Here is a 25,939-nt window from a genome sequence, read left to right on the forward strand (position 1 = left end):
AAATTCATCACAAGGTTCAATCATCCCCTTTTTCAAAATAAATAAATAAAATATATAATTTCTGGCAATTAATTCATGCCTATGCTTCAAAGGGTTCAAATACATCATCTCCCGCATAAAACACAACATTTGTTCCCAAAACGTGGTGGAGTAAAAGCAGAAAGACTTCTTCAAACATTTCATGTCAAATTAAATTAAATTAATTACTGCTTAGAGTAAAAAAAAACAACCCAGAATGATTATTAAACCATCACTTTAATAATATCACAACAAGTTTTAGACATTATAGATTGCAATGCAGAACACTTTTAATATTCTAGTCCTCTCTTTTTACTCAGTTTGAGCATCGTGCTGCTCTGCTTCCTTCCCCTGCAGCGGCTGGCTCATTGTCTCTTCCAGGACTTGACAGGACGCTTTTATACCAGGACAGGTATATTTTGACGCTTCCAGAGTACTGTTCAGGAGCTCAGGAGCATTTGAAGTCCCTTGAATGATGTTCCGAGCTGCCTGTAAGTGTCTATGCTGCTTCTGGTGCACTGAAAATGCAAGGTCAGAAAAAATTAGGAAAGGATTTACCTTTAACTTAATCACTCCATCAACACTCCAATAAGTCATTTTAATTTCTATTTTAAAAACAAGGGGCATTTATCTTTTACTAGTAAGTCATTTAATGCATTTTCGTGTGTTTCTAATTCTTGCTACAAACCTCTTTCCCTGACACCGATCTTCTTTACCTCTGGGATAAGGAAGCTGTACACCAGCTCAGACACAATCTCCTCCGACTGAAGATTATCCCGGCTACTCGCACACAAAAGCGATGTTTGTTAGTGTTACAATTCCTTAACACCAAGCAGCGACAGATATTCGAAGGTGCTTGTTACCTTTCCTCAACGGCATATGCGATGTCGTTGACCTCCTTTGCTCTCTTGTGGATCTCCTCCCGCGCCTGCTGGTCGGCTATGTGCTCAATGGTCCCCAAGATGATGTCTTCTAAATACATGTCCACAGTCTCCTGATGTACCTGTACCACCTGTGACAAGAAGTGAAGGGAACCCACAAACTCACACACCTTAAAATGGTAATAATAAGTACAATAATTGAAAAAAAAATAGAAAAATAAGTAATTTTAATAAGCGATTTAGTGACTCAGCTTGTTCCAAAGAGTGGTGCTCTGACTGCAAATGCTTTGTTACCTCATTGTTACTGATCTCTGTTACCCTTTTACAACAGAACAATGACATGTGCACATACTTCTCTGAAGATCTCGTCTTCCTCTTTGCGTCTTCGCTCCTCTACCTGCCTCCTTCCGCTCTCCTCGGCCTCTTGCATCCGACGGTCTCTCTCAGCCAGCAGTGTAAAGGCGTGGATCCTTCGCTCATCCTGGAGACGAATCAGCTCCTTGGACAATGTGTCAAACACTTGTTCTAGTTCCGCTCCTACTACTCCAGCTTGATGCGCTTCCTGTTGAAAAATCTGAAAAGATGGAGAGAACGGGTATAAAGGTTGTTTGGATTTAGTACATTTTTGTCCACGTGGTCAGGTCCGTGTGTTTCACCTCAAGTCTGCGTTTGTCTCTTTGTTTATTCAGCATCAGGACGTGCTCTTTGTCTGCCTTCTGTAGCTCCTGCTCTTCCCTCTTCAGGGCATGGACAGTCCTCAGTTCCTGGATGAGATCCTGATGTTTCTCCTTGCCCTTAAACATCTTTAGAACAGCAGAGATAAAAGTAAAAAGATAAGTGCTCAAAAACTGAGCAAGACTGAAACATTTATGTAGGAATGAAACATAGGTGGACCTCATACTGGATCCTTCGTCCTCGCAATAGTTTCTGCAAGAAGATTACAGCAAGTTCTTTCTCTTCTTCCCCCTAAAAAATAGAGAAATATTAATACAATAAATGTAATATTTACAAAGGAAGTCTCAGTAACAGTCAGAATAATTAACTGACCTCAGGTGGTGTTTCCACTGTGGGAGTGACAGGATGAGGAACAGGCGTCTCCTTTCTGAGAAGAAAACGTAAAGTCCTCAAAGATGCGTGGTCATCCTGCTTCTGCTTCAGATTCTGTGGAGCCAGAAGTGCCAGTATGTATGTATCTAAAACTTCAAAGATATACTTCAAGTGGATCTTGCATCAAACAAAATGGCTAAAATGTCAAATAATGACGTTGCTGTATACAGTGGGGCAAAAAAGTATTTAGTCAGCCACCGATTGTGCAAGTTCCCCCACTTAAAATGATGACAGAGGTCAGTAATTTGCACCAGAGGTACACTTCAACTGTGAGAGACAGAATGTGAAAAAAAAATCCATGAATCCACATGGTAGGATTTGTAAAGAATTTATTCGTAAATTAGGGTGGAAAATAAGTATTTGGTCACCTCAAACAAGGAAAATCTCTGGCTCTCACAGACCTGTAACGTCTTCTGTAAGAAGCTTTTCTGTCCCCCACTCGTTACCTGTATGAATGGCACCTGTTTGAACTCATCATCTGTATAAAAGACACCTGTCCACAGCCTCAAACAGTCAGACTCCAAACTCCGCCATGGCCAAGACCAAAGAGCTTTCGAAGGACACCAGGAAAAGTATTGTAGACCTGCACCAGACTGGGAAGAGTGAATCTACAATAGGCAAGCAGCTTGGTGTGAAAAAATCAACTGTGGGAGCAATCATCAGAAAATGGAAGACATACAAGACCACTGATAATCTCCCTCGATCTGGGGCTCCACGCAAGATCTCATCCCGTGGGGTCAAAATGATCATGAGAACGGTGAGCAAAGATCCCAGAACCACACGGGGGGACCTGGTGAATGACCTGCAGAGAGCTGGGACCAAAGTAACAAAGGTCACCATCAGTAACACACTACAACGGCAGGGAATCAAATCCCGCAGTGCCAGACGTGTTCCGCTGCTGAAGCCAGTGCATGTCCAGGCCCGTCTGAAGTTTGCCAGAGAGCACATGGATGATACAGCAGAGGATTGGGAGAATGTCATGTGGTCAGATGAAACCAAAGTAGAACTTTTTGGTATAAACTCAACTCGTCGTGTTTGGAGGAGAAGAATACTGAGTTGCATCCCAAGAACACCATACCTACTGTGAAGCATGGGGGTGGAAACATCATGCTATGGGGCTGTTTTTCTGCCAAGGGGACAGGACGACTGATCCGTGTTAAGGACAGAATGAATGGGGCCATGTATCGTGAGATTTTGAGCCAAAACCTCCTTCCATCAGTGAGAACTTTGAAGATGAAACGAGGCTGGGTCTTCCAACATGACAATGATCCAAAACACACCGCCCGGGCAACAAAGGAGTGGCTCCGTAAGAAGCATTTGAAAGTCCTGGAGTGGCCTAGCCAGTCTCCAGACCTCAACCCCATAGAAAATCTGTGGCGGGAGTTGAAAGTCCGTGTTGCTCGGCGACAGCCCCAAAACATCACTGCTCTCGAGAAGATCTGCATGGAGGAATGGGCCAAAATACCAGCTACTGTGTGTGCAAACCTGGTAAAGACCTATAGTAAACGTTTGACCTCTGTTATTGCCAACAAAGGTTATGTTACAAAGTATTGAGTTGTATTTTTGTTATTGACCAAATACTTATTTTCCACCCTGATTTACGAATAAATTCTTTACAAATCCTACCATGTGGATTCATGGATTTTTTTTTTCACATTCTGTCTCTCACAGTTGAAGTGTACCTCTGGTGCAAATTACTGACCTCTGTCATCATTTTAGGTGGGGGAACTTGCACAATCGGTGGCTGACTAAATACTTTTTTGCCCCACTGTATACATGAGCCAAAAGCTCAGGCTTCAGATTCCTGCCTGGTTTCTCACAATTTCTTCTGCTCTTGGCTCTGCCTGATGTTAATGAGAGCAGAGATCTTTACTGTGGTCATAACAGGTGCACAGAAGCACCATTGACCTGCAGTTCAAACCTTGTGTCTCCATGAGATAGCCAATCAGAAGTGTTGACTTAAGCTTGTTTCAGTGGGTGAATCGCCAGAGCCCAGCTTATGATAAGTAAGAGTTATTTTAAACTGTCAATTATTCAAAACTACTCCAGTAGTAATAAATATTGCATTGGACCTGAGCAACGTAGATCCACTTTAATCAACATCTATATTTTCTGTTCTGCCTTACCTTGTATTTCTTCAGCAACTGCACAGCTCTGCTCTCAGGAGGCTTCATCACATCCTCGGAGACTTTGGGTTTTGTTCTTTCTCTCTTTGACTTCAGTACTGAAGCACTGAGTTGCGCCTCTAGTTCTTCTAAACCTAACAAAGAATTAAAAATGATCTTAACAATGAATTTATGAAATTATCTGTGTGTGTTATACTGGAAATTACATACAAAATTTTTACTTCTGCAACAGCATTCAGATTCAAACCTTCATATGTGTCTAAGTAGCATCTTGTTGACAGCATGCTGTTGATGTTCCTGTTGGGAAAAATGCCAATGCGGATCCTGGGGACATACGTCTGAGAGGCTATGACGCACCGTTCTAGCTTCCCCTCCACATTTTTCCTCTTAGCTTCTAATTTTCTCAGTGCTGCAGACAAAAATAAGAAAAGAAAAACAGAGGCAGTTGCCAAGGAATGAGACCAGATATTAAATAATATACTTAACATTAGAGGGCTGGACGTCTTACACCTGTTGTAGTCAGCGTGTATTTTGTTTAGCTTGGTCTCCCTGTCTTCCTGGTGCTTAGAATATATCTGGTTCAGTCTGTCATTTGTGACATCTTTCTGAGCCTCATCTCTCTGCCTCAGAAGGTCCTTTAGCACCTCTAAACGAGCCTCTTGCAACCTAGCAGAGAAAATGTACGATAAAAACACAAAACACAACTGCTCCTTATCAGAGTGACAGGAGTGAACTGAAACAATGAAGGTGTGAAGCAATCAATACACGATGAAGTTTAAATCTGTGCCAAACAGTGCATCACCATCACTTTAAGCAGTAGGTTGCATCCCTATTAGTGTGTTTTCCAGTTAGATTAGCATTTCAGGTGCACTATCACTCACTTCTCAATTTCGCCTTCTCTGAAAGCCCACTCTTTGGCCTCCATCTCTTCCATTAAACGCCTCCTCTTGTCGAGCTGGCTCAGGTCACTCAGTGGAGGAAGACTGGCCTCCCAAGCTCGCTTGGCACGGGCACGCTGTATCATTTCCACTTCTGCAAGGCCTGCAGGCAGACCGTGACCTGAGGAATTTTCATTCAGAAAAAAAACTAATTATGCAACCCTGTCACAAAAAAGCAACACAGCTTAAAATGTAAATATATACAGATTGCAATCATAGCCCATATTTGCCTAAAAATAAACTTGACGCAAAAGTAAGGAAAATTTGCATTTTTTGTAACAAAGAAGAATCTTCTCCAAGCATGACATCCCAGTGAACTGCAAACCCAGACACACCCTCAGACAAAAACTGGTTCATCCCAAGGACAAAACTCGTAAACACAAGCTAAGCAATAAAGTGTATGCTGTGCAATGCAGTGAGGAACAGGTGGACCTCTAGTCTCCTGAGACCCACCCTATTCATTTATGTTCTCTGTCACGACATTTGTTTGTGGTCTGTGTCTTTTGACTAATTTGAGCTACCCTACGAAGTCCTCATGTGCTCAGTAGAGGACATCCTGGTCTTTCCAATGATATCTCATGATATCTCATGTGTTTGGGCGGCTTCTTCTAGTGCCAAAGATGCAGGAAATGACAAAAAAAGTTAAAGCTGTTCTTAGGAGGCTACTCAATAAATAAAAGCAAGAAACAACATAGAAGAGCCACCTCGAAAGGACAACACTGGGCTGTACATCTGCACCTAAAAGGTAAAGGTCACTCTTTCAAGGATGCCAATGTTCACATTTTGGACTGAGAACATAGATTGTTTGAAAGAGGAGTAAAAGAGGCCATCTACTGTGAACAACCATCATTGAACAGAGGGCGTGGCTTCCCAGACGCCTCAACCCCCACTCGTATATTGCGTCAGCTGACCTCAATAGGTCACATGATAGGGTGAGACAAGTTCTTACGGTGTTTTCATCAGAAACCTCTGGGGGTAACATCACATGCCTTTTATCACACCTCGGGCTCATGTGATGACACACATTATGCTCTTAAGGGACAATCCCCACTAGGCTTTCAGTACCTGTGACCAGGGGCATCTCAAGAATTTTTTCATAAGGGTGGCCATACGGGGGCCATTAAAAACAGAACAGTGCAGGGGTGCAGCGAAGGGGAGGGGGTAATGATGGGAAATTGTGAGGAACGTACAAAGTGACACAATACGAAACCTTTTAGTTTTAGAACTGAAGAAGCCTCTTGGATGAGAGGTGAAACGTCTTCATGAAAGATGTCTAGTCGCTTTCCTTTCAAGCTCCTTGGAGTACCATGACCTGAGAGCCCACACAGACACATTTTCCCATGTGCTACTGAGTCAGTAGCAGAATAAGCTGCTCGCCATAGGCAGAGTCAATTTGGAAAGTTTTTCAAGCGAGCAACCCACATAGTCAAATCTGCTACTTAACCTAGAAATCCATTTTCCTTACAAACATGGCAACATTTAAGGGAAATAAACAGGCTTTAACTGTGTAAGAGGTATTGCCATGAAGCACTGCCACAACTAAGAAATAATCAACCAAACTACTTGTACTATTTGTGCTAAGTGTAGTAAAAGATAAAATATCAAGCATTGACACTGAGACACTTCATACTTAAAAAAAGTATCTTACTTTATAACTTGATACTAGAAAAACATTTTAAAATAGCTGGGACAACTAACACACTTAAAAAGGATTTAAATTATTTTAAAAATCCCTTTAGTACCATCACACAACTGAGCTAATCAGTAACGTGACAGGTTATATAAACAGTCCGAGCAACAATTTAAGAATAAGAGCAGTCAGAGAGTGCAGCGTCCCCAACATGGCAAATACCAGGGGGTCAGCAACCTTTTACACCCAAAGACCCACTTGGACCCGGTTTCCACGCAAAAGAAAACACTGGGAGCCGTAAATACTTTTTGAAATCTAAAATGAAGATAACACTGTATATATTGTTTTTTTTTACCTTTATGCTTTGTGTGAACAACTAAAGTAAGTAAGTAAAGTTTATTTATTAAGCGCTTTTCACAGACAGGCAGTCACAAAGCGCTGTACACAAATATTAAAATAAACAATACAATCAATAGACATTATACACAATGTAAAAGATCAAATGTAAATAATGTAAAGAATATAAAATAAGTAGATCAACAAAAGGCTTGTTTGAACAGAAAAGTTTTTAACTGCTTTTTAAAAGAATCCACAGAGCAACTAAGGTGTGTTGTTTATGAAATCCATGAAGTGCTACAGAGAAAATTACCTTCGCCACCTTAAAGTCTGTGCTCTCTCTGCTGTTGTGTTGTCGGGCTGTGAGCTGAAAAGCTACAGCCGGCTGTATGCGTACAGCAACCGTGTGTGAAAAGTGGTCAATAAAGAGATGCTGAAAAGCGTGTTCATGGAAACATCGTCAGGTCTGCTGTGATATGTTTACAATAAGACTTATGGTCCCGAACCTCTGCGCACAGCGTCTGCAAATCGGGGCTTTCATCTTTACGCAGGACTGTAAGCTGCCATCTGTGAGGCGTGAGCGGTGTTTGTTTTTAACATAGTTCACGGTGGAGAACAGCTGCCAACATAATGTGGATCCGAAGATCCATAACTGGCCTACCTGGGTTTGAAAGACTCGATAAATGCACGGCATTTCGGCGGGTATACCGGCTTCCGCGAGTGTGACGCTTATTTTGAGCGATGAAAAAATAATAAGATATAATTTTATTTTTATATTTCAAAATCACAATAATCTTCCAATTTAGAACTACAAGTTAAAAAAAGAACTAAACACAAATAAAATACACTTCAGCTAAATACTTCTAATTTATTTTCTCAAACCACCCGGAGCCGCAGTATAAGGACAAAAGAGCCGCATGCGGCTCCGGAGCCACAGGTTGCAGACCCCTGGGCTATACTAACACTGATACTTTAAGCTGATGTCAATATTGTTAATATGGAAATCTAGTGTAGGACGTTCATCTTTTTGTGACATTGGGAAGTCATATAATGTAATGAAAAAATAATGTTTTAAAGAGCATGTTTATAATCTAATTTATGTGACCCTGACCTTTGACCTTGAAGCATTATATGCAAAACTTGTGTATTTTATTATCTTTACCCCTATGATTGTAGCAGAAATGTCTTAAGATTTAAGATATATTCATGCAGTGTGAGATCTTGTGAAACTAGTTGTGATGTCGTAGGCCATCGTATTGAAAAATGAAGAAGTGCATTGTACAGTTCTCTCCAAACCCTTTTACATGATATATTACTAGATACGGCTTCTTTAATTTTTTTCCAAGCTCAGCTTTGACCTTGGGCACTAGCAGTGATGAACTGTGGATGCTTGATAACAAACATTTACAGCAGACAGACAAACAAACTGCACCAATTACATTTGTCGGGGGAATTTGTGGGGATAAGGCACTCTGGACCCAAGGCACAAACTTGAGAACTGAGACAATAAAATTTCTCAGTTTTAAAATATGATATAGTCACTTATAGGCATATTGATCAATTGTGCAGTGACAAATGTTAGCAGTGTTATGGTAAAGCAGACAGACTGCAAAAGGTTCCACGAATATGTTTAAGGCATGGTTCTATCTTGTGAAGCAAAGCTCAACTTTATTTATGCATGATAGGGGTGTCAAATATAAGGCCTGGGGGCCGATATTGGCCTGGCAAAGATCCAATCCAGCCCGTTTTGGAAAATATGAAGGAGTGCATCAATTTTGGGACTTTTAAGGGTATTTTCATTCATGTTTTAGAGCTTTTCCTGCTGATAAATACCTCCCTCACAGCCATTTATACTACACCTAAGTATTCAAGTAACCAAGTAATCAAGTAACCAAGTAATCTATCAAATTAACAATTAAATAACAGAAAAGTTTCTTTTTTTACTGTCCACTATATAAATTTTAGTTTAAAAATAGATTTTAATCAATGAACAAAATCTTTATCTTGTTTTATAAATACAGGGCAGTGTGGGAAGTGAGCTTCCAGAATTTTCCTTTCTGTAATTTCCACATTTATCATTTAGAAAAACTGAGACATGCTGTTGAAATTGAACTTCTTCATCTTATATTAAGACATCTCAGTGATTAAATGTGCAGTTAAACGTCTTTACACTAATAGAAAGTGGAGTTTCAGTTATCCCTCCCACTCAAGATCAGCGTGGGTTGTTTGTATTTTACTTGTACTTTCTTCCTGTACTAACTGTGACTTGTGGATGATGAACCTGTTGATGCTAACTATTTGTTTTTGCAACAATTTGTTTTTCAGTGAGTTTCTTATGCACAGGTTAGCCAGCACAGATGCATTATAAATTATGTTTAGTAAGTAAAAAAAAAAAATAGGATGGAGAGAAGAGAGCAAGATAATTATACTGCCAAGATCTAATAAAGTTGCTTATGAGTATACCATCACGGTTCATATAACAGATAAAGAACACAATAAACACGCCTATACCCCAAGTCAAAGCTGCCATCTGCAGGAGCTCTGAGGGAGTAGTCCCGGGCTGAATCACATACTCGGGGCTGTATGGGTCTGTCTGTGTTTCACTTTCCCTGTAGTCTGTCTGGACCCCAACAGTGAAGTGGGTGGGTTGTTGCTCAGCATCAGACGTTATAAAGTCTTCTCTAAGGTGACACAAAAAACAGGCATACTTCCAGAAAAAATAGCACAGCAGAAACAGCTGCACAACAAAGTAATGCAAAGAACCTCACCTCGGCAAAGCATAAATCACACTAGGAGGTATCTGCTGCCCAAAGGGAATGAGAGGGCTAAAGGGAACAAAGTGAAATACTATGTCATAGACTATACTGACATCTACATAAGTGGGGCAGTATGGCAGTTATCTTTAGTTTGTTGTGTTAGGAAAAACAGAAAAAACAATCAGATTCTCAACTGGCTAGTCAAACCGTTTAAAGTATTTGCAGAAATCTGCTCCGGTTACACGGCACTCCTTGGTTTTCAGCCATGTTTGAACGTTTGGAGAAATCCTGTCAAGAAGATAATCAAGATGTAATATATACATATTTTATCATTTATAATATATAATAGAGACATTAAAAAATTACTTTATTTTATTTATTTTGTCTGTAATGAGAGAAAGACTACATCTTAAAATGAAGCAACTTAGTAACTAAGGCTTCATGTGCATGTTGTGTTACCCAGCCAGCTGCTGCAGGGCCTCTTTGCGCTGTTCTGTGTGGCCTCGCCACTGAAGATCAGTAAAGGCCGGCTGCGGGACTGCAGGGTCTACTTTAACAGTATAGCGTGGGTTGTCACTAAACATGGATGCAAACTCTGGTATTCTCCTCTGAGCGAAGAAGACGGAAACAATGTTAAAGAGTGCATTTCACATTTAATTTTTAGTTAAACAAAAGAGACAAAAAAGCCCCTCTATATTACATTCAAAAGATGGAAGAAAATATACATTATTACAATACAAGATAAATGCTCTGTATACTACAGGTTTAAATTAAAATTAAAATAAACGATAATATAATAATGACAGCATTTTAAATCAACTTATCTTTTATTTAAAATGTAATAAATTTGAAATAAAGTATAGATACGACTTACTATTCGAGACCTGGACGCAAAGGCCTTGAAATTGGCCTTGGTGTGGTCTGCCTCCGATGACACTGTGTGAACCGGATCTGTGGAGGAACAGTTCAGGTGATGGCAACCGAGGCAGCTAAGTTCAGCTATTAGCCGTGCTCATTGGTGTGTTCGTTAGCTGTGCTAGTTAGTTCAAAGCTTACTCACCGTACAAGTAGTCATAAGCCCGTTCACGCAAAACAGCTGTACCAGCATCATTCTTCTTGGTAAACGTGTTAGTCACAGATGCGCACATTTTCTGTATTTAGTCAAACAATTGAGTATTTTTACAGCTAATTTTACATGCGGACGGCCGCTTCAACGACGTCGTTTTGACACTGTAGTCATGGAGACAATAAACTGACCGTCCGGAAGTGGGAGGATTAATCTCGAGCTTTCTGTTTACTCTCACCGGGTGGAAGTTGGAAGTAATTCTTGGACAACATACTTTGGGTTTTTATCAAAATGTGATAGTATAATATTAATTTAACTCCACATGTCATCATTTAAGATTTAAAGGACGTTTCTTCCTTCGTGATTTCATCTAGGAGAGGATTCAGGGTCTACTTTTCCACCGGTGATCGTTTTTTATGTCTCTTCTTTTTCATCCCTAGTAATAATAAATGATGAAGGGTTATATTATTATTTTTAATTAGCAGGATAGTTGAATAACTTTCAAAATTGCTACAATGAATTTTTGTACTTTTTACCAGCCTACAGTACCACAAACGTCACAACCTACATATAAACTACCTACATACAAAATCTGCTGTGTCTGCTAAAATGATTATGCCTTAGGCCGTGGGCACATCACAGAAGTTAAACTCCTTAAGTAGGTCAGGATTTTTTTTTTTTCCCTAGTATCAGTTCATATAAGACAGCAAAGACTTTAAGACTTTAAGAATCAACTTTATCAACAAATTAAAGTAAGTGTGCACATTAATAATTGTATTTTATTTTTTAAAAAAGAAAGAAACAAAGTAAAAAAAAATGCTACAAAATGCAGTAATATAATCAAAATATACAATAAAGCAAAAATACATATACACAAACAGTACATCAATATACAAACAATGCAGGATATAAAAGGTTACGAATTTGACCTCTTTTTATTAAAAAAAAAAAAAAAACCTAAGTAAGACAGCAACAACTGTAAAATTTAGGACAGCAGTCTTTAAGAATTAGTAGAAGGAAGGAGGAGTGAAAACGTAGTTCCTAAAAATGTAACTACCACAAAAGCCTAGTAATCTAATCAAAATATATCTACAACATAGAGAAAAATATATATGTATGGCGCCAGAGTTACATCAATGTGAAAGGAATATAGAATATAACTGGTCATGAAATGTAACTGTTTTTATTCCATAACGGCAAAAATGCAAGAATTCAAAAGTAACGTGTCAGCTTGTTACTTAGGACATTTTAACATCTACATGCACAAACGACCTCACGTATGAGTCAGAGATGATAAAAGTTTCCATTTAGACTAGGGTGGAGTTGTCTGACAGTGTGAAGACTGAAAAAGGTGACCCTACAAGAAGTGGAAATAATATAGCTAAAATAAACCCAAAGAAAAACACCCTTTATGTTCTGTCAGATAAACAACATAGTTAATACTTAGCTGATTTAATAGCTGTGTTTGTAGCAAGAAGTAGTAGCACACAAGAAAATGAAAAACAAGAGTGATCTGATCCCCATCTACATATACCGGATGACCAGAAAATTATTTCCATGCTGATGAAAATTCTCTGTATGACTACACAGTCACAGCAAATCGAAAAAGCTCTATGATACCACATGTACTGTATCAGCGATCAAGAGGATTCACTTCATGTAAAAAGAAGAAAAAAACAATTTAAAAATGCTGGAATTTGAAGCATGTTGCCTTTCTTTTTAAATATGAACGAGGCACTGGCAAACTGACCTTCACTCAGGATTTTACTGGACCATTCAGTGAACACAGAGGTATCAGCAGCATGCCGTACTCTTCTATTAAATTTAATGTTTCAAATCTCTTTACTTTGTGTCATACTGAACTGAAAAATGTAATAAAAGCAACCAGCAGCTTTTCAGCTGACCAAACTAAAGGCAAGGGGACTGCACAACAAGCAAGTGGCACGTGTTACTGCACTAAGGTTTCGTTATTAGGGTAGATACAAGGCTTCAGGCTCTCAGGGATGACACAGCATGGCATTGTATATAAAATTATTTTTTTCTGAACCCCTAAACTTTCCAGGCAATTTTGCTAATACTGACGTAAACTTCTTAAACTGAAACCTCAGAAAAATAACTGAAGAAGAAGAAAAAACAAAACAAAAAGAATTACGTGGAGCAGACCAAAATTGTCTGACAACTTCTGTTTTTTTTCTTACCCTCCGAGTTATATTTTTGGGTAGCCAAAAAGCATGATTTTGACATCAACAGGAAGTCACTTATCAAAGGGAAGCAGTGTATGCACGCATGCATAGACACATGCACAGTCTGTGCTTCTTATCGTTAAAGCCCAAAACATAAGCTCTTGTTGTTTTTTTCGCTCCTTTTTTGGGATATGTGTGCAATACTGCTGACTGAGGCAACAATAGTTCACAGATGAAGAAATTGCTATTTTTTGGAAGAACTAGTTCCTTGTCCCATGTGTGCCAACTCATAGTCAGCTGAATTTCTGTCTATACATGAAATAAACATGGTCTAATATTAGATCCAAGAAAAAGGAGAACGGCAGTTATTCATTTAAATACCCCTCTTTTTTTCAAGGTCCCAGCCCAAGACGAAATTAGGAAAGGATGAATCAAACTCTGGCTGGTTAAGGTATGTGATGTATGAGTTTATACTAGGACATTTTTTTCACCGTTTTTGCCTTTTGTTTCAGCTTTCACAGTTGGTCACACTTAGAATACCCACAAGAGAAGGATAAGCCGAGCTATCGTTGCTCATCTGCCCTATCTGAACTTATATGGGACAGCTAATATCAAGATTTCTCATTGCAAGATGTATTTGTGAACCACAAACTCCGCATACGGCTTGGAGACCTTAACCGCATACAAGCAGAATGATTGCACCATTTGTTTTCAGTTAATGTGTGCAATGTGCAAACTGGAGATGGAGTCAGTAATAACACCTGCACCCACATTAATGCTGCATGTAGGCAAGCATGCATAGCACAGTCTTATACAGCAAAATGTTCTTACACCAGCAAATATGAGACCACAGCAAGACTAACATTTGTCCTACTCAGCAGAAATCATTTCTCTCATCAAATCTTTCGAAATACTGATTAAACTAAGCTGAACTAAGCAGAAATACATAGAATGCTTCATTTATGTCACAAGAAAGGATAAATGTGAGTGTACCATACAAAGTACCAGTAAGCTCGTGATGAATCATCACCTGTGATTACGAACATGGAGACGAACGTTGAAAGAATTTCATAACGTTGCTCTATTTTTTATGTGTGTGTTCACGCACACTGCTTTACTACATACTACTTTAGAGAGCACAGCTATGTGTCTGGCAAGAGAGGAAATGGGTGTCTTGACTTATCAAACGTCATCCTGTGTGGGAGAAAAAGGCAAGATGTCTCAGTGGAAAGCGGTTTGGAGAGAGGGGATGAGAAAGAAGAAGGGAGGGATTTGTTAGTCACACGATGTATATATTACTGTGTCACAAAAGACTTCAGGTTTGTCTGAAGTCTTTGTTGGAGGACATGCTTCACTTAAATCCAGAGCTTGTTGGGAATAGTAAGGAAATGAAATGGCAAGATAACGGAGGAGAAAGAAAATGCATCTTGGTTTGATGTTACTTTAGAGAGTCTAGCACTGACGGTTTATGTCAGGCCATACTTGAGGTTTTACGGTGTGAGCAGCAAGTTTACAGAGGAGCACTCGAAGACACGCAACGATGAGAGAGACTATGTGGATTTATGTCGTGATCCTGTTCTTGTCTGAAACACAGAGCGTGGAATCAGGTTTGACATGTTAACTCATTTTTCTTGCATTTGTTTTTCAGCTTTCACTACTCACATTTTCTTAAGAGTGAGCAACCTTCACAAATGTAATACATAATGACAAACTCCATGCGGATTCATGTGGTTTACGACACAAGTGAGACATTTTTAAACCTTGAAAATGTTTTGGTTTTTTTTACCTTTTTTGTGTCATTATACTCTGCGAATGTATTTTAGTGTCAAATATGTGTAGCATGCATAAGAACAGAGGTAATTAGTGTTAGATTTGTGGCTCATTTCTATGAAGTGGGTGAGTTGTAAACTGTAAGTGGTTGTGGGCCTCCTGAGATTTCAGTGAAATGGTTGTATTCTGATTCACAGCGTAGACAGTGTGTGGAAAGACTATGCATGACAGTGGGCCAGAGCAGAAACTGGCAGGGGGAAAAGGTGTTCCATAACAGAAGTCAGCCCCGTCTTTTCTGAATGATCAAACTGCCTGGTACTACCCTGGAAATCTTGATTTCACATCTGGGTAAAACTATGATGCAGCTCTTTCTGCATTGTAAGGGGGTCTCTGTTTTAGAGTTGTGGTTTTGTTCACTCACTTTCTGCGTGGTCTTGGTTTTACACCTGTCAGATGTAAACAACTCACTGAACACATCCACCTTGAATTTTCCGTTTCACTTATATGAAATACCGACTGTGTCTCTGGCTTCTGGGTAACGTGGAAGATTGTGATTAACCTTTGTCGGCTTTATAAGGAGCTGAACTTTAACTGTGACATTTTATCGCCCCACATTCGGTGACTGTCATGTTTGTTTGTTTTTTTCAAAAGCTTAAAAAAGTGCAGTTTGTCTCACAGCTCTTTGTTGTTTAACTCTCCTGCATGGCCATTCAATTCATGTTACATCTTAACCGATTAAACTTCAACTAACAGACGACCATCACTGCTGCTCTGCTGACTGAGCACTTCAAAATGAATATTTTGTTGCTACTTTAATTACTGAAACATTCTACTAACTTTTTCCTTAATTCACCTTCGTCTCTCTCAGGAACTACTGAAAGGGCCCCTGTGAACACCACTTTTCCTCCTATCACTGGTAACAGTCTTTCCCCGTGTTTCTATACTGCTACTGTTCACTATGAGTAAAATATGAAGTGAGAAAGTGTGACTAGCAAAATGTGAAAATGTCAGTACATTATGTTTAATTCCTTTTCTACTGCTTATTGTGTTTCAACTATTGCACAACCTTCTTTACTTAAAATGTATTAAAGCGAAAGAAAAAGTGCTTTAAAGCACTTCAATACTTGTTGAATAAGAAAGGTGCTATTTATTAGTCTTTGTCTGATTCATTACCGCTTTTTGTTCTTTTTCCCCTCTTCCTTTTTTATTTTCCTTTTTTTTAAAAAAAATTTTTTTTTGTAATATATAAAACATTTTTCTGTAGTGCTAATTAGACAAATCTTAAAAATTATTACAAAAAAATAAACAATGTTATGATTTATTTTCTATCTGTGTTTGATGCTGCAGCTTTATTCTTTAAGTAAATATATTTAACATATGCATAACATAAACAAATACTTTCTATTTTTTCTTTGCTTGTCTGCCTTCTTTGTATATACTAGCAAATCTATTATTTTGTCACACAAAAAACCCAAATGATTTGAATGAATATGAACGATATGTAAGATGCATTCACACTTCCTTTTTTTTTTTTCAGAACGCAGAAATGAACTTTTCAGTAATGGGAGTGATGCTAATCTGACATGCACCGATAAGATGTGGAATGAGACATTTTATGTTATCTGGAAAATTAAATTGATTAACAAAACCCGTTGTGAGATCAACTTTGACAGTTATGGTCGAAACTCAGACACCTGCAATGATGGAAAGTCACTCCGAAACACATCCAATTCTCAGCCATATCTACACATCCCAAAGTTCTCAGAAGATGATGTGGGAATCTACACGTGTGAGTTTGCTTACAGAGGAGGAGCTACCAATTGTGAAATCCACGTGAATATCACAGGTAGGACTTCTGTTATAACATTAGTCACACCTTGGTACCTCTATTGATATATAAGAATACAGATAGTTGAAATATCAGCCTTCTACCATTCAGCTTATACCTCATAAAGGAGTAAAATGGATATGCATTTATGTTGCTCTGCAAAGTCTTTTCAGTGGCACATTTTTAAAAAATGATCTTCAGTTTGCCTTTTTTGGACACAAACACATTGTCCTCTAGAGTTGGGATGTGGAACTCATTTAACATCGCGGGCCACATGCAGCACTTTGATCTGAAGTCCTCTGAATCAGGAAAATGCCTCTCTCTGTGAGCGTAAAGAATTTTAACTGCACATTTAATCTAAGAAACAGAAGTGCGGTTTCAGCAGCATGTCATGAAACATTCAAATGCTGCTGCAGCAGATAAAAGACATCTGAAATTTATATAATAAATCGTGAAAAACAGACTTTTCCTCCAATTTAATTGTTATTGTTTACCGGTTACTTAATTACGTTGGTGTAGTATGAAATACAATAGGGGAGGTCCCTTATCACTTGGAAAAAATCTAAACCTTGAATGAATATACACTTATTTTTATTCAATTATCCAATGGGAGCGATTGGCCAATTCTGGCTCCCGGGCCTCATTTTTGACAACTCTGCTCTCAATGGATCACTGACTTCATTGTTAACATTCTTCATTTAGCACATTTAGATATTTGATCTGAAAACGAAAAACAAAGAAAAATGAAAATAGAGCACACCATGCCATGCAAATCCTATTTTGTGGTGTGGTGAAACTTCTAATATAGCAAGCTTAAACGATTTGTTTTTGTCGTTGTTTCTTTTTTTTGTCTGTTTTGATTTAGTGACTCCTGAAATAAAAGCCTGGATAGAGTACAAAGACAACACAATGGTAGCAGTATGTAGAGCTGAAAATGGAAATCCTGCAGCCAACATCAGCTGGAATCATGCACGAAATTCTTCTGTGCAACAACTGCCTGGGATAAATGGACTTTTTACAGTAGAAAGTCGTTTGGAGCTTCCTGAAGGCATAGATCCAGAAAACCTGAGCTGCACCATCAGTCACCAGAACCTGAACAAGATTGTATTTTTGGAATATCAAAAAGTTAAAGGTCAGGCTTCTACAAACTGAGGCACAAAAGTTACACAACCATGTGCATTTAAGGTATTAACAAACATTTCATTTGTCTCCCTACAGTTTATTCTCTCTGGCTGTATGCACTCATAGCTGGGATAATAATTGCATTTTTAGCGGGACTCTTATTTTTTTTGGTCATGAAGCTGAGGTAACAGGTTTAATTTAACAGAAATTGAATCAAAATAATAACTTGTGTTCTGAGAGTGTCCAGGTTACTGAACATGTTTGTGTAACTTTTGCCAGGCAACACCAACAGTCAGATACCTCCTCCTCCAAATCCCCACCGGTAGGTAAAACTGCCTGTATTTTATAGTTCTGGTTGTTGACTGCACTTTGTCATGTTTTGTTAAAGACGCCTCCCTCTGTTCTATCTCTTTTGTCTTTTCTTTTTTTTCTTTTTTTTGTAGATAGAGGATGTGGAGGAAGTGGAGCCCTATGCTAGCTATGTTCAACGTGTGAACTCTATCTATAACTGATCTGCAGATATGTTCACAATGACAAAAGAAAAAGAAAAAAGAGCGTGCACATGCATCACAGCCTAAATGCAACAAGTCTTTGTGAGAAACTGAGGGCTGTGAAACTGAGAAAGGGTGAAATAGTAAAGAGAGGGAAGGATCAAAGATTTTCTCTGAAAGAGGAACGTTTCTCGCTTTAAATGTATCCTAATAAACACTTAACTAATGGAACGGGGGATGTACCTGATGTCTGCCCACCACTTTGTGTGGGTCTCAAGGAGAACATTAACTAAAAAATGCACTGAACTGCTGAAATGAGGAGGCTCTTGAGCCACATGCAGCATGTAAGACTACAGAACTACAGACTTTTGATAATGCTGATGAAATATATTGGCTACAATTATGTACAAATACACTTATTTAAACATTAACAGTTAAATAGATGATCATTTCTTACATAGAATCATGCTGGAGTGGCTACAGTACAAGCACCAAGCAACGAAAACATGCATTTTAATCACATAGCTGTCTCAAGGTAATGTGGACAATGCCATGTGAAGTATTTATGTTATGTATGAATGTGAGATGATATGATTCTTTGTATTAAAGTGCATGTATAAATGCTGACTTCATTTTAGCTACATTCTTCAGACTTAGGAACAACATTAGTAACGCTGCATCAGAGCAACTCAGCAAGATACACCAAAAAGAGTCAAAACAGTTGTTCTCAACATTTTAACAGTGATATCTGCCAAGGTGACTTTTTCATTGTTTGAGGGCATGCACTAAAAATACAATCAATACTAATTGCCACTTTTTTCATAGTGACTGTGTAAAGACTCACCTCAGTACAGTAACAGTGACTAATGCAGTTCCGAGAAAAGAAACTAGAAAAAGGAACTATTCTGCCCTCTACTGGTGAATAATAGAATTTATGTTGCTACAGGATTAAATGATGCAAGGCGTCTGAATAATTTCACTGATAGAAGTCAATCTATTCCTCCGAGTTTGAAAGCCATTATTTGGTCTTTGGGAATAGTTCTCCGGACTTCTTGAAGGACACTGAAAGCCCTTATTTGGATGTTGGCTGCCTGTTCTCTTTCAAGATGATCCCACACTGTATCAATATTGTTGAGGTCTAGGCTCTGGCGAGGCCAAGCCACGACTGTTTTCCATTGGCAGTGTGTTTGGGATCATTGTCATTCTGAAAAATGAAGCTGTTCCCATTTAGCCTCATTTCAAATGCTTTTGCATGGCGGTTGAAAAGCTGATGGCACATTTCTCCATTCATTCATCAATTCTGACATGATCACCAACACTATACTCATTAACAATGATCTAAACCAAAAGTCAAAGTCTCTCTCTCCATATACATAAATATATATATACACACATGTATGTCAGTGGCTTCACACTTGTTCTTTTCAGTAGCTTTAGTAAGTAATAGAGGGTAGATCAGAGGCAAGAGCTGCAGTGACTATAATTGTATTTCCATTATAATGAGAAAACTAAAAATTTGCCTCACAAATATATCCCTATTTTCACAGCCTGACTATTTGAACTCTTACAGTGACTTAGCACATTAACATGATTTCCTCTTAAAAGCAGAAGCAAATAGCAAAACTGGTTTTCGTTTTAAATTGAAAAGATTTTTTTCTTCTTCTTTCAGTTTTTCAGACATGCAGTTTATTCATACAGCAGAATAAGAACAGATAGGGTAAATAACAGTACTCTGCCATGAAGTTAAATGTATAAATAATTCTGTTGATTAGACAGATTCAAACTAAAAGGCACAAAAAACCATCTCTCAAAGAAAAAACAAACAAACAACTTCTCAGCCTTTCAGTGTGTTTGTAGTATATTGGGGCCTTTGGAGTGCTTCTTACATGCTGTGAAATGCTTCTGACTATGTGTGGTCTGGACTATCGTTTTATAATGTGGCAATAGATCAAATTACACAAACTGTTTTCGTATTTGGTTGCACATTTGGATTGCATTTTAGGTTTGGGCAGTATTAAGTTTGAAAACGCTTTCTGAGGGAACTCAATATGGGGCGTTGTGAAACTGATTAATGGTGGAGCAAAGAGTTGGCATTGTTTCAGCACCAACCACCAGCAACAGACTCTAGATAATGATCAAACCTTCCTGCGCAGCACCTTACAGCAGATGCATTCATATCAACAAATTTGTCTCTCAAAAACCCCCAAACAGTTCTGCCATCATTCTTGCACATGCACGCTATGAAACCACAAAATACCAGTTCTAGACTTTCCTATGCAAACAAAATGCTAGGTATGTCTGAGAATGTGGTGGACATTCTCAGACTTTCAGTTGTGGTGTGGTGACAGTCTCAAAAAGGTCAAACAGGTCAAAAAGTCCGAGTTTCTTCCAGGAAACTTCTCTTTAAAGAGGAGCAAGTTTTGAATTTGTGCTGTGATGTTTTAGGAACTTGGGGCCAAAACATAAATCACATAACCACACACAGAGCTAAAGAAACACAACAAAATAAAACTTCTATTTAGAACATTTTCAAATTCACATTAAAATGTCACACATGGTGGCTTTAAGACTTCATCGATTCACTTGTAAGTAGTAATTGCATGCCACAAACTTCTGTATTTCCTGATTTGGATGCATTGCCCTTCTCAGAGAGGTCCAGAATTGATGAAAGCTTGTTGGCTTTCTTCTGATTTTTCAAATCTTTTAGTAAAGTCCCGATGTCTCGAGAATCGTGTCATCTCTCGCAGGTTCGTCTGCAATGCGAGTTAGTCTTCTTGAGGAAGGAACACCACCACCATGTTCTGGTTAAAACGTTTCTTCAATTGTGGAGAGAAACTTCTTTCTGGTTACTGTACATACTTCCGCAATCAGCTGCTGTTGGCTGTTAATATTCTCATTTTGGCAGTTTCTTTGATAATCAAGATCTGCTCTTGATTAAGCTAAGAATATAAAAAATAAAGTGACAATTCAAGTGCAAACAAGTTCTTGCATGCCTTTACCCGGCATCAGATATTTTCTGCAACTCACTTGACCGAACAAATGCTTCCACTTCCGTTTGTTTACCCCATAAGTACATAATCATCTGGACATTCGTCTTTAGATGAGCACTCAGATTCAGACTGAGGCTGAAGTGCTGCAGGAATATTAACTATAGCATAGTCGCAGTCGTCGTCGGTGATCTGGTTTGTCGGTGGTCTGTTATGTCTTGCTCCTTTGGCTTTGTCGTGGTTAATAGAAGCATACGTTACATCTTCGTTGGGTTGCTGGAAGAGAGAGAGAGTGAGATGGGTGATCATCTACCCGTATTGTGCCCATCAAATAATTTATTCTACTTTTTACACTGTGTTTCTGCAGCTGGCATATTTTGAAATGTGTCTACATGCCGCGGGTTCCTGTGTAGTTTGTTTTACGGCAGAAGCCTCATGTTAATCTTCTCCAAGTATGTAAATCCAAAGTGGAACACACCCATGTCTTATGAAAATCATGAGCTGATAACGGTGAAGATTTATGGTCAACAGAAATAGAACCAAAATTAATGCGGGGATGTCTACCTTGTCATTCGCGGTCTTATCATCTGGTTCAGAATCCCCTGAAAGAGGAAATATGGAAAAATCATAAAATTATAATAGTTTTTTCTTTTGTTTATGATATTTATCACATTTATACTGGGGAAAGTAACACAAAAGCAATAAGAAATTAGTAATACAAAATAGCTTTTACCTTTCTCTTTCTTCTTTCTGAAAATAAAGCAAATTGAAACGATAAGCTACCAAGGACCACAATGTTAGCACACACAGAAGAATAACGCCTTTGGATAATACTGCTTATTGAGTCATATGTCTTTCACCTCAATAAATCATATAAAATATTATCTGTGGCAGCAGGTGTGGGCTTTAGCCAACAGCAGTGTTTCCTTGACAGCTTTAACAATTAAGCGCTTGTGCTGCAACAGGAAACACTTTACATAGACCTACAATCAACACCTGTTTATAACCAACTGAATATGGCAGTGAATAACCAACGAGGGCATCACGCTTTGCATATTTCTAGACTTGCCATTTTAGACGGTAATATATTGAATATGTAACGCAACAGCAAAATATGTTCTTTGTATTTGACTTAGTTCTTGTAAGAAGACAACCAGAACCCAGGGCTATTTTTATCTCGTAACCACGGTTTCCTTGCTAGAGGAAATGTAGAAACTTCTTGTAAAAAACTGCACAATCATTTCATTTAAACTTTTTTTTTTTATAAATATTTTCGCTGTAGTTAATTCACAAATACCTTAAATATATTTTCTGCATTTACAGCAGTTAAAGGAGTGTTTTAGAATACATCACATTCTGATGAATAACTTTGTAATATATGAAAGTCCCCACTTATAGGAATGTGTGAATGAATGTATGAGCGTGTATGATGACTTACCCTGAAACACAGTTTCCCATGACGATCCCACAGAGTGCCCGGTTGCTGGAGAAGGGCCCCTCGGCCTGACGCTGTAGTAGATATGAGCTGATCGCTTCCTTGCATCAAACTGCATATAGGCCACAGTAGTGAGGAAGTGGTAGAAAAGAGAGGCAGAGTGAGAATGAGGGAGAGAGAGAGAGCAAGTGAGAGAGAGAGAAGCAAATGTGCTATCACACCAATAGGAAAATAACAGTACTGATGTAGAGGAAAACGGTCAGTACTAACAAACAGCATACAAAATATAATGTGACACATTGATATTAATACGGAAATGCTGTAACACTTTGCTGACACAAAATACTCAATTTTTTGAGCGCTTTATTCATATAAAATTGTGTATATCTATATGGATGTACTTGTATGTATGTGGATATATTGGTTTGTTGGGGGTTTTTTTTATGTCAGAAATAAAAGGTCATCATCATCATCGTCACCTACTGTATTTGCTGTAGTTTAAAATATTTGCCATTGAGCAAACATGAAATATCTGCATCGCGAGATAACACAGTAGTGAGTAGTTACTGTAATGTATTTTGTTGTCAGTGTATGGTGTCATTTGCATGTTTGTGTAAATATTTTTGATGTGCAACAACAGGAGGTCAGTGATCTTTGCTACATGGAAAGTCCAGGTTTGGTTCACAAACTATTTATTGTCAGCAGGAAAAAGAACCACACCTTCATATTAATTCAGAGAAATGTCTGGATATGCACCACCTAGTAACACTCTGTACAGGAAAGGCTCAAAGAATGAGCTCAGAGTGGACAAACTGAAGACTTATCACATCATTTTCTTTTCTCTAATGATGAAATAAATGATCAGATAATCACACCAGATAATCATCTTTACTGATATGTTTTCAAATATAATAAAAACATTGCAAATTTTGTGTTTGATTGACTTTACTTTTGCTCGAAATATATTTAGTGACAGTACGATAGTTAGAACTGTTGTCATACACTGAAAAGATCCTGGGTTTGAATCCAGTCTGGGGCCTGGATGATGTTTGCATGTTCTGTCTCTGCCTGCATGGATCCACTGCTTCAGCTTTTTCCCACAGTTCAAATATATTCATGGGTTTATTCATGCAGGCGACCGTGGCTCAGGGGGTTGGGATTCGCATCTGTAACCGGAAGGTCGCCGGTTCGATTCCTGGGCTCTCTGTCCTGGTCGTTGTGTCCTTGGGCAAGACACTTTACCCTACTTGCCTACTGGTGTTGCCAGAGGGGCCGATGGCGCGATATGGCAGCCTCGCTTCTGTCAGTCTGCCCCAGAGCAGCTGTGGCTACAACTGTAGCTTGCCTCCACCAATGTGAGAGTGAATGAATAGTGGTATTGAAAAGCGCTATATAAATCCAATCCATTATTATTTATCAGGGGTGTCAAACTCAAATACACAGTGGGCCAAAATTCAAAATGGAACAAAGTCGCGGGCTAACATTAATATTTATTGAAAAAAAAATCTTCCTCCAGATATAAGAATGAATCTTTTCTTATGGACTCAAACAAGTTTAGCTGAAAAACTGAATATGGAACAGCAAAGCTTAATACTAAACAATATATATATTAGCTGTATAATACCAGTAGGCCAGCTCTAATAGTAATTTGGTATGGCTTCGCGGGCCAAATGTAATTAGGCTGCGGGCCAAATGTGGCCCACGGGCCAGAGTTTGACACCTATGGTTTAGATTAATTGATTATTCTAAACTGACTTTAACTGTGAATCTGAGTGTGAATGCTCTATGTGTCAGCCTTATAATACACTGGCAACCAGTCCAGGCTGTACCCTTTTGCCCTGTGACAGCTGGAACAGGCTCTAGCCCCCCTCCGTAGATTGTAAACAAGGATAAGAAATCCTTCTTCGTGGCTCAAGAGTTGGGAGTTCACCTTATAATCCGAAGGTTTCTGGTTTGAGTCCCAGCTTGGACAGTCTTGGTTGTTGTGTCCTTGAGCAAGACCCAGTTGCCTACTGGTGGTGGCCAGAGGGCCTGGTGGTGCCAGTGTCCGGCAGCCTCGCCTCTGTCAGTGCGCCCCAGGGTGGCTGTGGCTACAATTTAGCTTGCCATCACCAGTGTGTGAATGACTGGATGTGTAAAGCGCTTTGGGGTCCTTAGGGACTAGTAAAGCGCTGTACAAATACAGGCCATTTACCATGCTTATATTAAGAAAATCTCTGGTATACTGACGCATCAATATGTTCTTTTTAGGAACAAATCCTATAGTGAGTATTCTGGTATGATAATGTATTCAGAATTATTATTGAATTACACAATACTGTTTGCTTAAAAGGGGTCATATACCTTATCCATGGGTCGCACTGAACACTAGTTTCCATCAGGTGTGAGGTGGCTTCTCCCTGAACAGACACAGAGAGAGACAGACAACCATTCACATCCACACCTAAAACCAATTTAGCAGAAACAGTGAACCTAACATGTCGTTGGGATGAAGCAGGAGTAGCCGGACAGAATCCATACTGATGGGTTTGAACATTAACTTCTTAGTTTGCAACAACGGTACACTTCACAGTGCCAGCCTTATGAACGTTTGTGTATTTAACAAAAAACAAGCTAGCTAGCTATTGTTAGCGAGATAGCTAGCTTGATAGCTAGCCAGCTACATAGATAGGCAAGGTCAAGACACCCTGTTGAATTTCAAACTAACATCAGACTGAGGAAGATGGTGATTTAAACAACTTTGAACGTGGCCTGAGCATTTTAAAAACTGTCTGCCTCCCCCATATTCATCTCCAGGGTTTGCTGAGAATGAACCGAAAAAGGGAAAACAGCCAGTGAGCAGCAGTTCTCTGGTTGAAAATGTCTTGCTAATTCCAGAAGTCAGAAGAGAATGTTCAGTCTTCTTATGATAATAGTAAAAAAACAAATAGTTCAAAAAACCAATTGTTTGCACCAGTGTATGCTGAAGAGCATCTCTGAATGCACAACACATTGAACCTTGAAGCAGATGGGCTACAGCAACAGAAGAGCACACTGGGTGCCACTCCTGTCATCTCGGAACAAAAAACAGAATCTACAGTTCACATTAGGACACTGGAAAATGTTTCCCGGTCTCAACTTCTGCTGCAAGATTAAAAATGGCAAATTCAGAATTCAGTGTAAACAAAATAAAAGCAAGGCTCCATCCTACTTTGTATCAGTGATTCACACTACTTCTGTCCGTTGAAAAAGCGGGGAGGATCATCAAGGACTCCAGTTCACTACT

The 25,939-nt window shown here is 38.9% G+C and overlaps 3 protein-coding genes across 7 annotated transcripts; 1 reads left to right on the forward strand and 2 right to left on the reverse strand.

The window, feature by feature from the left end:
* Nucleotides 1–112: 112 nt before the first annotated feature.
* cfap91 (cilia and flagella associated protein 91) lies at nt 113–11,052 on the reverse strand. Its single transcript, XM_005944888.3, has 17 exons — nt 10,853–11,052; nt 10,667–10,743; nt 10,252–10,400; nt 10,000–10,080; nt 9,805–9,861; nt 9,548–9,717; nt 5,014–5,191; nt 4,641–4,798; nt 4,380–4,541; nt 4,133–4,266; nt 1,947–2,060; nt 1,794–1,865; nt 1,556–1,702; nt 1,252–1,473; nt 882–1,030; nt 707–798; nt 113–536 (listed from the first exon to the last, which is right to left on the reverse strand). The coding sequence occupies exons 1-17, from the start codon at nt 10,938–10,940 to the stop codon at nt 331–333; spliced, it is 2,256 nt and encodes a 751-aa protein (XP_005944950.1). The 5' UTR covers nt 10,941–11,052; the 3' UTR covers nt 113–330.
* A 38-nt stretch (nt 11,053–11,090) lies between these two features.
* si:ch211-214p13.9 (cell surface glycoprotein CD200 receptor 1) lies at nt 11,091–18,883 on the forward strand. Of its 5 annotated transcripts, XM_042227889.1 has the most exons (8): nt 11,091–11,261; nt 13,439–13,492; nt 15,680–15,727; nt 16,349–16,657; nt 17,505–17,771; nt 17,858–17,945; nt 18,041–18,083; nt 18,205–18,883. In XM_042227889.1, the coding sequence occupies exons 4-8, from the start codon at nt 16,408–16,410 to the stop codon at nt 18,271–18,273; spliced, it is 717 nt and encodes a 238-aa protein (XP_042083823.1). In that variant the 5' UTR covers nt 11,091–11,261; nt 13,439–13,492; nt 15,680–15,727; nt 16,349–16,407; the 3' UTR covers nt 18,274–18,883. The 5 variants fall into 5 exon arrangements, with proteins under 5 accessions (XP_042083823.1, XP_042083821.1, XP_005944946.1 ...); XM_042227887.1 differs by lacking the exons at nt 11,091–11,261; nt 13,439–13,492 and adding an exon at nt 14,078–14,784; XM_005944884.3 differs by lacking the exons at nt 11,091–11,261; nt 13,439–13,492 and adding an exon at nt 14,080–14,648.
* Nucleotides 18,884–20,828: 1,945 nt separating this feature from the next.
* Nucleotides 20,829–23,104, reverse strand: si:ch211-214p13.7. Its single transcript, XM_042227890.1, has 4 exons — nt 22,678–23,104; nt 21,973–21,989; nt 21,804–21,841; nt 20,829–21,515 (listed from the first exon to the last, which is right to left on the reverse strand). Exons 1-4 carry the CDS (start codon nt 22,695–22,697, stop codon nt 21,312–21,314), a joined length of 279 nt encoding a protein of 92 aa, XP_042083824.1. The 5' UTR covers nt 22,698–23,104; the 3' UTR covers nt 20,829–21,311.
* Between the last annotated feature and the right edge of the window lie 2,835 nt (nt 23,105–25,939).

Source organism: Haplochromis burtoni, unplaced genomic scaffold, assembly GCF_018398535.1.
Source record: "Haplochromis burtoni strain Fernald_Lab_line unplaced genomic scaffold, NCSU_Asbu1 Contig_289, whole genome shotgun sequence".
Taxonomy (NCBI): Eukaryota; Metazoa; Chordata; class Actinopteri; order Cichliformes; family Cichlidae; genus Haplochromis; species Haplochromis burtoni.

Bases quoted from the DNA above. Each gene is read 5' to 3' on its own strand.
- cfap91 (XM_005944888.3), bottom strand. From the start codon at position 10,940: ATGTGCGCATCTGTGACTAACACGTTTACCAAGAAGAATGATGCTGGT. The intron at 5,192-9,547 runs GTATAGGCGTGT...AAAATTCCTCAG, and splicing joins GATGGCAGCTTTGACTTGGG to GTCACGGTCTGCCTGCAGGC. The intron at 1,031-1,251 runs GTATGTGCACAT...TTCTTGTCACAG, and splicing joins AAGACGAGATCTTCAGAGAA to GTGGTACAGGTACATCAGGA.
- si:ch211-214p13.9 (XM_005944884.3), top strand. From the start codon at position 14,582: ATGAGAGAGACTATGTGGATTTATGTCGTGATCCTGTTCTTGTCTGAA. The intron at 15,728-16,348 runs GTAACAGTCTTT...TTTTTTTTTCAG, and splicing joins CACTTTTCCTCCTATCACTG to AACGCAGAAATGAACTTTTC. The intron at 17,772-17,857 runs GTCAGGCTTCTA...GTCTCCCTACAG, and splicing joins GGAATATCAAAAAGTTAAAG to TTTATTCTCTCTGGCTGTAT.
- si:ch211-214p13.7 (XM_042227890.1), bottom strand. From the start codon at position 22,697: ATGGGAAACTGTGTTTCAGG. The intron at 21,516-21,803 runs GTAGACATCCCC...TCTCTCTTCCAG, and splicing joins ATAAGACCGCGAATGACAAG to CAACCCAACGAAGATGTAAC.